At 47.1% G+C, this 11,504-nt stretch overlaps 1 protein-coding gene across 2 annotated transcripts in view; it reads right to left on the bottom strand.

The window, feature by feature from the left end:
- Nucleotides 1–1,302: 1,302 nt before the first annotated feature.
- LOC144149424 (signal-induced proliferation-associated 1-like protein 2) overlaps nt 1,303–11,504 on the bottom strand; it is a 137,895-nt gene continuing 127,693 nt past the window's right edge. For both annotated transcript variants that reach the window (XM_077680987.1, XM_077680986.1), the window contains exon 27: nt 1,303–5,499. In XM_077680987.1, the coding sequence (XP_077537113.1) occupies nt 5,359–5,499 (141 nt within the window). In that variant the 3' untranslated portion in view covers nt 1,303–5,358. The remainder of the gene's footprint in view (nt 5,500–11,504) is intronic.

Raw genomic sequence — 11,504 nt, 5'->3', positions numbered from 1 at the left:
CTGTAACGCACAATTTAAATGTTTAAGCTAGACAATAAGGAAGACGGACATAAGGATGGCCACTCACCAGCTAATTTTTGCACTGCCCCTGACAATAGGCATTCCTCCTTGATGCGCCACAAACAGTCGCGTTGTAAAGAAAAAAAAATTAAAGCAGTTCCACTCAACGTGAAAGCTGTCAAGTGCAGAGTATTTCTTCGCCGAAGGGGCTGTGGTGCCCTCTCCTGACTAGTTTCAGTATCAGCCTGGCGGCACTGATACCGAAAGTAGTCAAGAGAGGGCGTCACAGCACCTGGAAACGCCTATATACACTAGATCGAGTTTTATTTTGGGGTAATTATTGCATTAGCACAATTTCTTTCCTTATTTTAGATTATTGTGTACTTATTTGCGGCCTAGCAACGACAGCCTCTGCGGCCAGAGCGAAGGTCACCCCAACACTTTACCTATGGCCAACGTATGCCCCTGTTGTGCAATGGGATTGACACAAGCTTCATAACGCGGGGGACCCCGGTTCAATCCCCACCAGGGTTTTCTTTACAAAGCCTCTGTTTGGATGCGTGACGCAGCGTTGCTGTGGTGGCTAGATAATGCGACCACAGACGAGCCACCAAAACAAGCCGGGCCTCTAAAGTGCTCCACACTTAAAGGAGGCATGAAGACAAAATACAAGTTGGGTTTATTAGAAAGACTGCTTAGTCCCGATAACAATGATACCAATATCATCGCAATCTTCGAACAAATAACGGAGATATGAAAGAAAACGTGTGAAGCAGTCGCGACCCCCTAGCCAATTTCCCGCAACTTTTCTATGATGTCACGGAACCATGTTTGTGTGATTGGCGACCGCCTAACTGACCTGTGGTGACGACACATGGCTGGACGTCTGTAATGGGGCCTCTAGTTCCATTTGACTGCATAACTTGAATGCTAACGCGCAGTTAATGCACTGGAAATTGTTTTATTGTTGGCCAGTATGTATAACGTCTTTCTTGCTCATAACACGTCACTGTGGTGCAAACTTTGAAAGTTTTTAAATACTTCTTGCTTTTTTTTCGTTAAAAAAAAACGATCTTTTGTGGCTGCAATGGAGCTGAGTGAGATACTGAATCCTAGTTCTTTCAAACTAAACAAAGTTGTATTTTCTCTTCATGGCTCCTTTAAAACTTGGTGACATCAATGTTGCCATCACGACACATCGGCTGCGCTGACGCTCTCCAAAGAAACTTACCAAAGCAGCTGCCTCTGGTGCAAAGGTTAGTCTTGGAAGGCTGTTGTAGGTCAGGCAGGCAGAAACGATCATTCAAACGCATCTTTGGCTACTTTTATTATTGCTTTTTCTACAAAAAGAGACAGGGTGGGGGGAAACTCTGGAGGTACCCTCCGAGGACAGAAGATGGGGAAGCCAGATACGCGACACGTACAACAGCGCCGCGAAAAATAAGCGGCAAAATTCGTAGCACGTCGCGAGTGAGGTATTGTACAGGACGTGGAGAGGACACGAAGAGATGCAAAAATGAGGAGGGGTCGGAGACGGAGCCAAGAAAATGAACGAACGAACGCAAAAGAAAGTTGAAAGGAGTAAAATACGCTGAAATGATGACCCCGTCTCACAGAGAACTGTAATTACAGCCAAGTTCAAAGCTGCTAGCTTGCTTTAAGAAAAATACACCGTCCCTCTATCCTTTTGAACAAATTTTCACGCTGAGGCTACATCGCAAAAGCATAGCACATCAAAAAACGTTCATTGACACTTTTTTTGCAACTGGAGTGCTTTGGCAATGCACAGGCCACAAAAGCCACATCCCACACTGGTTGGTGTGCCTGAAGTGACCGGAAGGCTGGATTAACACGGAAGATCGCTGTACGAATAGCCATGGCGGCAATCAAACTTTTTGCACACAGCACCGGGTGCCGTAAAGTCTCGCGTCACAGGGGACATAAAATGGGTGCAGAAAGTTAAAAAGCCCTCTCTTGGACAGGGTATTAAACCCAAGATGTGACACAAGGAACAGCATTTAGTTTCCGCGAAAGTGCCAATGCCAAAACTTTCCGACAGGTAGACTTCCCTAATTCACTCAATCACGCGCTCGCAAATGTCACGAAACAAGGTTGACTCGCACGGCACAGCACAGGGCAGTGTCGCCAGTCAGGACAACGATGCGTCGAATCGCCAGTTTGACATATCCCACACAAAACTGCAAAACAAAAACATATGCCCACACCCCATACAGCCCAGACTGTACTCACCAGTTTCTTCACTAGTAAATGGAAGGAGTGACGTGACCATCTCAATTTGGAAGAAGCACAGAGAATAGCTCACTTCCTTTTCTAAGACTTACAAGGGAAGCCTGCAATACTGGGAAATTTAAGACCCGGCGACAACAAACAACGCGCAGACGGACTGCTGTGACCTCGTGATTGCCCGAGCGGCGTAGCATTTCCAATGCTTCTTCGCGTGCAATGCAGGAGCGAATCTTAATTGGCAAAACAGGATGGACTGTGATTGCAAACTTCTTGTTACGTATATTCTCACAATCAAGGGACGGCAAAATGGCAGCATTTGTACCGACCGTCAAAAAACGTGACCAGGCTCAAGAGAGGAACGCAAAATGATACGAACGGAAATGAAACGAAATGGCGAGAGAATGGACATAAAACTCGAGAAAAAAGGGACTTTCAAAAGAGTGGGATTCTCCGTTTACACCCTAAAATGCTCAGCTGTAGGACAGATACGTCCACAATAAGCGTCCGTGAGCGAAAACGGTGTAAAAAGTTGATGGCAATGTGCGCGGGGCTTCGGTACACGAAAACGAGCTTGGGAAGACAAAGTGATGGATGAGTGGAATGGTTGCGACACAGTTCAGAATGAGGCACACCGAACGATGGAAACTGTGCTCGTTAAATGCATTTCAATTGGATATGCGACATCCATGGTAAGTTTGGAGAGAATTAAAAATGCCCTTAAAAACTTGCTATGCCGCAAATATACGTACCTAAAACGGAAAGCCTCTCCTCCTGCAAAAACCTCAACATTTGTCGGAAGAGCCCGGTTATCTCTGAAGGCGTGTTTGGAATACGTAGGAAATGTTGGAGAAAAGAGAACCAGCTTGCAGATCGAAATCAAGAAAGTATTTACTTGACAGCGAAATGGAAATGGCTGCCAAAACGTTCAAAACACCGCACTTCCCTCGAGACTCCAACCATATTCAGTTTCGCATCACAGACTATGTGGCATGTTATCTGAAAAGAACAAGATGACATTTCTTTGCGACTAATGCTGAGTTTTTTTACAAGGGTATACTTAACTAACCACACTACGTTATCGTTGAGCAAAAGCGTTTAACAAGCTCTATATCTACACAGTCTAAGTAAGTTCTATTGCGGCAAAACAAAGCTTTCTGACAATCAAAAAGCAGCTAATTTATCACCGTCATGAATCATTCTTGGCATTGTTTTTGCAGTAAAATGGTAGCTCGCGTTAGAAAAAGGACGGCTTGCATTGGAAACATTTTGTGAGCTTTGAGAATAAGAAGGTCAACGAAGGCTCAACTTATACCGCTGCTGTCTGTCGTATCTGTGGTGAAAAAGATGCTTAAAGCTTCAGACGACCTGTTCACTCCGTGATGCACAATAAATTTAGACGTTCACGACCACAAAGAAATATTTCGAAGATCACGGCAAAGCTAGCCTTCGTAACTAAATAAAATCCCATCAAAAGTTTGGTTACGACCTAAAAAACACCGATGGAATGTTCTCACAAACACTACACTTCCCCACTCCCCCTGAAAAACGTTCGCTGCCAAAGTTCGATTCAATGCCACACTCAAGGAATTCCGGGCAAAACATGCAGAAAAAGCATTGACGCCACCTTTTGAGAACCAACACTGTAAATCCGCAGATTCTTTTCACTTGGCAAGCAACTGCTACCGTCCAGTTGCTTCTTCTCATGAACAATGCCGCATTTAAGCATTTCCCAAGTCTATTGGTTTGCGAGTGCAGAACAAGCCTTTATGAGTACTGTACGGGAGCATCATATCGTGGATATAACGTATCGTAGGATGCTATGACATAACTGCGTGCTGGGGAATACTTCCGCTAGTTCCAATATAGCTGTCGCGAGACGTTCGTACGTAACAAAGCGTGCACTAACGAGCCTTGATTCAAAAACCCGCTCGCCGTTAGCCACAAAAGCCGTGACTCGCCGCGGAATTGCAGCCAACTCCACTCTGTTTTCACAAGTAGGCATCGATGTTTGCGAAGTCCCCCTGAGGGTTGACAGCACTGCATCAACAACAAACCCACGCGCAGCAACGAAACCGTCACCTTAAGCACGCTTGGCGTATTTCGTAACTACACTTTCGCTTTGCCTAAGCTGCCAGCTTCCAGTCTGCTCTGCTTCAAACATTACAACAAGCCTTGGCCTATAATGCAGCCTTCGAAGTAAGAAGAGAGGCGCGGAGAGTAGAAACCGCTCGTGTGCGGTGCGAGTACAACAACAGACTGAGCGGAACAGCGAGGTGGGCTGAGCTGACGTAACAAAGAACTCGCCTGCCATCTGGTGGCAGGCTCGGCAGACACGTAACACACACACACACAAGCACGCACAACATCTACACGAATATGAACAACACGGCCACGGGAACGAGTCCGGTCGGCACACTTTTGATGTAAGGTACAGTCAAGCCAAGCCGTAGCCGTAGCTCGAACGGGTTGGGGCTGTGCCAGCGGCAACGGATGGGAGACACACTAACACTTTCTCTACAGTGGGCGTCCAGTTTGTGTGAAAGCAACATTCGTGGTTTGTCGGCGAGGTGCGCAAGCCGGCTGCCGATCCAAGCCAAGCCGGTTAGCCGTAGTGGAACCACTGGCCGTGTCCAGGCTCTTGAAGATACACAACAGTTACAAAAAGGCCAGCAGAACCTTTTCTTGTGGGCTTGCTTGATCATAAACTGCCGAGCTTTAAAAAAAATTTTAAACACACAAAACAAAAACATTGAGCACTCTTTGCCATCGCACAGCGCGTTGTTCCCCGAACGGTCCACTTCACTACCCCAGACACCAGCGTCACAAACACCAAAGCAAGGTCCAGACGGCATGGAACGCAGCGGCAGCTAGCAGATGACTTTTCCGCACCAGACCCACAGCAAGCAAGCGACGATAGCCTTGCTTATCTCCTGTATCCCGTTAATGGATGATGTCGGCTACAGAGAAGCCAACAGACAAGCCAGCAGGGAAGCCAACTCTTCTGGACGAACAGCGCAATTGTCGGTGGCTAGCAGAGTTGTATGGCGTCGCCCTCGCGCAGTAAAGACGAGTGATGAAAACACGGTCACAGCACTCTCGCCTCCCAAGATGCTACGTGTCCGAACTTCCAAAGAACCAGTCCGTGAAGCGTCGGAGTTGGGCACTAGCCGACTCGGACTGTTCGTGAAGCCGGTGGTTCTCTTGCTGCAGCTGCAGGACTTGGTGCTCCAGACTGGCCTTTCGATGCTGCTCCTGCAGTGTCGCAAAACAGAAGAGAAAAATTCACGCGCCGTGTTTTAGTCAAAACTTGTCTCGCATGCAAGCACCCAGGTGGGAGAAACCACCCTTCAAACAAGTGCAGGAAGTGGGACTTACAATCGGTCCATCCAAGATTCAACTTTCCGGGGAGAAAGGGGGGAAAATTTAAAGAGAAGAGAGACAAGCGGTCAGGTGCGTGCGCAGTGCACTGAGCTTTCGGCACACTCAGCGGTGAAAGTGTCAGGTTGAGCAGGACGAGGTCTACTAAAATGGCGGGAAGATTTAAAGGAGCAACAAAGACAAAATAAAACTATGCTGAATTCGAGGGGAAAAAAAAAAAAAGACAGTCCTTGGTAGCTTACTGAGCTCCCTTCCAGCACTGAAAGACACTTCCTTGACCGAAAAAGGGCAAAAAATGTTGCAAAGCTTTTAAATTTTGCGCCACAAGGATGTAATATGGCCAGGAGCGACCTGACGTCGGCCAGCATCAAGAACACAGTTATCAGTGCGTTACTTGCATGCCAGCGTTCGAGTGATATGACCAAACAGAGCTTGAGGCCCAACTACAACCGCCCAGCATTATTTCCCGGTGGTGGTTCAGGTTGGCAGTCACACAAACAACATTCTCTGATGTCATAGACACTTTGCCGAAAAGTGACAGGGTATCTGCTTTCTCTAATACTACGAATATTTGTTTGAACTGTGTGATCGGACTGGCATCATTGTTATCTGTGCAAAGCAGTCTTTGAACCAAACTGGTATTTTGTCTGCACGGCCCCTTTAAACCACCACGCAATCATAAACTGGCCTCTACGCCAACATTGCACTGCACTCAACATTTCGGCTCTACTGGGAGGAGAACCGAGAAAAATAAGAGCTTGTACAATGAAACTACTCTACAGGTGTGGGAACGTGGTGAAATTTACGCTTGAACCAAATTTGAATTGCATATGGCCAATCAATGAGAGCAAAGTGGAGCATAAAATCAATATTGAACACTAGACTTGCTTCAACTCCAAATAAATATGAACCTAAAGTGAAACTCTGTGGCCAATGAACATTCATGGCATGGCACAAACAGGTACAGTGCCCCGAAAAAGATAGACTGGCATGACTTTGAGCAAACAAGTGGAAACCCCTTGTACAGGAACCCGTCATAAGGGAACCCATCATACGGGAACCCGCCATACAGGAACCTGCCATACAGGAGCCCGGTGCATGGGAACCGATCACATGGGAACTTCCACATCTGCGCAACAGTTCAAAGTGCTACTCCTGGGCAGCAAGGAGCAAAATGTCAAACATTATGTTAAAAACAGCTCTCAGGGAGGAGATGGGGCCCATACACTGCTCTGGAGTGTGCACAGGATTTGGATTCTATAGCTTGTACTCGCTGGTGAGGCATGCATGCAGGCAACCGTGTGAGCGCGCCGTCACTCGTTACGTCGGGCTACCTCTATCTCACCGAATGCAAAGTATTGCCCCGAGTCCAAGTCCAATGTGAGTGCGATTAATAGCATCTCTGTTTACACCACCATTGAGAATCGGGTTAAAACGGAGCCGACGACGCACGCCGGTGTTATTTTTTCTTCGGCGTGCGCGCGCAGTGGCCGAAGCTGCGCCATGTCCGTGTCGCAGCGGCCATGTCTGTGGCCGTTTCCAGTGTTGCCAAGGGAAGAAATTGACAGCTAAACTTTTCAACGAGTACCACCTATTGCGTGCGGTTGTGTGTTCTTGTTCCGGCACCAAACATTATCCCAGCCCTTTCCAGTACATGAAACAGAGCAGACAATAGACCTGCGCGGCAGAAACTTACAGTGGTTGCGCTTTTCTGCACTGACTCGATGACAACAGGTGTAGATCTTGAACTGCCATTTGCCGACCCAAAAACATCGTTTGACGGAAGTGGCATACGATGCAAACGAGCAAATTTTTCCCTTAGGAGGAACAAAACATGCAGGCTTCTTCTCTGTGCCCTAGAGTTTGCAAAACCAGAAAGCCCTTACGAAAAACTTCCAGTAGTGTTCTGTTGTGGCGTCCCTGCTTCGAGACAAAGCAAGCTCATACCGTCAATCGTGAGAGTTAGCACAGACCTTTGGCCGTCAACCTGCTTACACTGCTTGCCAGTGCAGCAAACTACTTACAAAATTACGTGCTGCAAAATTACGTTTCCGCGAATGAGAAACTACCGCGGGTTTAGTTAGAGAATGTCAAGCGAATACTGTAGAAATTGCCACTACGCTGCCTCAATCACTGTGGCGATGCAGTGGTCAACAGAGCTTTCACCAATCTCACTCAAATTTCCCGCTTTCACCCAGATTCTAAACTCTTCGACACAGCCATTGCCCTCTCCTCAAAGTACCAGACAACTTGGAAAACGCTGCCTTGGTAAATGTAAGGGCTCCACACTCCATCAACATTGTGATCACGTCTGGACACTAAAATAAAAGACCTGAACCTAGCGCACAAGGGACATACCCAAACTGAAAGACTGTATATTGAACGCACGGTGCCCAGGCTTCTTCACTACATCGCAAATGTCACACACGCAACCTTTTTTTTCTGTTTTAACTTTCCGAAAGAACGTGCACAAGAAACTGATTAAAGAACGGACGGTTAGATGCAAGCATAGACTGAATCTCAAAGTAAGGCGTTGCGCTGCTGTGCCCGAGGACGCGGGTTCGATTCCCGCTAACGGTAGCCGTTTTCCTGATGGAAGAAACATCCCCCTCGCGAGGGGCACGATCAAATGCAGAGCATTTCCGGGGGCGCACGACATTAAGTAGTTTGCGTTACATTAATGTTGTTGCACTTGTGGCAACTGCTGACAAGAGAGCGCGGCGATGAGTGCGTTCCAGCCTCGCCGACACCCGCCTTTATCACGGCACGATCGCGCCACGCGCGCGTGATGCTGACGTCACGATCACGCCACAGATGTTGTTGATCCCGCGATGCGCGCGCCCCCACCTGTTGGGCGTGAACCGACCGCGGAAAGAGCGCGCGATGCGAGCGGAGAGTAGGTGAGGAGGAGCGGGGCTGACGAGAGAGCGCGGCGATGAGCGCGTTCCAGCCTCGCCGACACCCGCCTTTATCACGCCACGATTGCGCCGAGAGGGCGCACCTGCGAGCGATGCGGACTACTACGGACGCCTAGAATGGGTGACATCGTGAGTTAAAGAAATGCTCTGCATTTAAAACTGAATCCCTGGCATAGTGCTTCATTAAAAAAAAAAAGAAAAATATTTGCCACTAAGCCAGGCGGCAGCAATATGGGATTGTGCAAATGTGGTGTTGGAACTGTCAGATAAAAATTAATAGCAACAGTAATTAGGTAAACAAAAACGAACGAAAGGCCCAATCGGGGTGGGAACGAGGCTGGTAAACTGTGCTTTGCAGAGCGCTACCTTCTTCAACTGAGAGCAGTGCTGTTGAAGCAGCAACAACGAAGTAGCGTAACGACACAGTACACTCGCCTTCCACTAGCCAGATGTGGAGCCATGCAAAAGGGGACCATTGCCATTAACTCTACCCCGTTTACACTATTCTAGAACACTCACAGATCAAGACTGCAGTTTGCTTGTTGCAATGATTTTGAATTCCCCACTCAAAAAAAAAAAAAAAAAAAAAAAAAAAAACCCGCAGAATTTGGACTCATAAAAGTCGGAATTGTCACAAACACGCATGTCACTATGTTATGCACAAAGCTTCTTTAAAGTTGGCTTCACAAATGTACACGCACGCATTGTTGTGAAGGCATTTACTTTACCGGGTGCCTTATAAGCAGTCTGGTACCTAAATAAGAAGGCCCCAGAGCCTTTGGACCCCATGTATCGCTGCGAAGTGCTGTAAACCAAGCAGGTTTAAAGTCAGCTTTCCTTGTATACGCAAATGCTTAACTGAGAAGGAATTTTTCCGGTGGAAATATGGGAGCTTTAACAGAAAAATACGATGGCCCAGGGGCAATTTAAGGGGGGACGCGGCTTTCAACTTCGGAAAAATGACCAAAACATCGTTTTTTTGAAACCCACATATTCGGCTTCCATGTTTCCTATTCTGTGCGTCTGCAAAGTTTTTACGCTGAAAAGCGTCGCAAAGTGGCATAAAAAAAATACTTTTGTCAGGCGCGGTGACAAACTATCAGCGCAAAAGGGCGAAAAAACGGCAATTTTCGGAGCGCTCTATCTCCGCAACGGTGCCACCGGGCGCGGCCATTTTGATATGGTTAGATCGGCCGAGCGATCGTCTTTCCGGTTCCGCTCGTCTCTTGTATCTTCGTTCATTCACAAACGCACAAACGGCAGAAAAGAAACGACGCACAAACGAAGCTAGAAATAGATGCTGAAGCGCTATTGGTCCTCCGGTCGGGGCGCAGAACAACGACCCTTCCTGATTGGATGTCGCGGGCGCAACGCAAGATGGCGGCCGCCTGAGCTGCGTAGCGAGCGGATTGAGTTCATTTTCGCCGCTTCGCTCGGCCGAGTTTCTGTTCAATCTGTGGTATTCAACACGCACGTTATCGCGATGGGAATGCCAGAGATAACGAGCCAGATTACGGGAAGTTGTGTGGCTCGAAAGGCGGAGGTCATCGAACGCTTCGTGGTGCGCGTGACTCTACCGTCGCCAGACCTTGGAGGGTGACGCGGTGTGCGCGCTTGCGATAGCGGTTCGTGAAGTGAACTTTTAGTCGGATTTACGATGTTTACACGCTTAGTTATTGCTGTGTTTTGACTGTGGGCTCGCTAGCCTTGAGAAAGAAACGGTCGACGCGTCAAACGCTGCGGCGCGCACGGCATAGCCGACGCGCATTGGAGCATCACATGACTGGGCAACCGGTTACGATTGAACGCCAGTAGTTGTAATTAATGCCTGCGACGTTAGATTTAATCTTAAAAGCGACCTGACCAGCCATATCAGGTATAATCAAAGTTCGATATGTCGCGGTAAGCGTGCGCTGCGATGCGCGCGAGCCATATCGCCTTTCTTGCGCTACGTTTCCCGTGCACTTGTAATTTTCATGCAAACAGGTTTGAGTTAGTAATATAGGAATAAAAATATGCTCTCTGTGTTAAAAATGTACGTTACTGTGGCAGCATTTAACAGTAATTTTTTAGGGAAATTATTGATACCATTGCTTAGGGCATACTGGCTGTGCTGCGAGAAATATTGGATGCCTTGAATGTCAAAAGTAGTAAAAAAATATGCTCTTGCATTGAAGTTGGGAGTTGTGCAGAATACTCTACCAAGCTTCAAAGTAGCTCATTTTCATCCTTGTGGTATGCAAACTTTCGGCAATGAACACCTGCACGTATGAGTACTAAGTTGCTGTGCCACGCAAGATAAAACATAAAAAAAGCCAAAAATGTTCAAGTTTAAGTAAAAAAAAAATACTAAACTTGGTGCCATGGTGACAACACTGCAAAAGGAGGTTGTCCAGTGCGATACAGCCAACCAGCTAACCTACTTTGCATTAAAAGCCCATTGAAACCCATCTTCCCCTCCATTTGGTTTGCAAAGGGGGTATGTACTCTTCACGGAGGAGCTGAAAATGATGTTTCTGGAAAGAGAAAGGCTGTAAAAGGCACTCCAATTTCAAGGCAAGGCCTTCCAGAAGCCCCATGTTCAAAAAGACATGAAAGGCTGCAACCGTGGCGACTTTTGATGAGTGAAACCTATGTTGCAACTTCGGAAGCCGTTTTCTCAAAACAGTTTTTTTTGCCACCTATGTCGCTTGTACCAGGGATTTCTTCGTGACCACTGGGTCTATTTTGATTCCGTTTCTTGCATTACATTCCTTGATGAACAGTTCAGGTCGTGACACTTTTGGTTTTCCAGATTTGTTTTTTGTGACTTTTTTATTCAAATAGTCGTTCACAGTCGACATGCCTGTTGCACATTAACCTCTAAAAAAATGAAAACTAAAAAATATTGCTTTGTAAAAAAAAAATTCTAAAACTGTCACGACCTCGCCCATTCATTTGGGAATGCAAAGCACTTCGAAC

The sequence above is a fragment of the Haemaphysalis longicornis genome, unplaced genomic scaffold, assembly GCF_048455015.1.
Source record: "Haemaphysalis longicornis isolate Haplotype H1 unplaced genomic scaffold, Haemaphysalis longicornis Haplotype H1 scaffold_8, whole genome shotgun sequence".
Classification (NCBI taxonomy): Eukaryota; Metazoa; Arthropoda; class Arachnida; order Ixodida; family Ixodidae; genus Haemaphysalis; species Haemaphysalis longicornis.
Note: the sequence above shows the minus strand (reverse complement) of the source record. Positions and strands in the feature narration are given on the sequence as shown.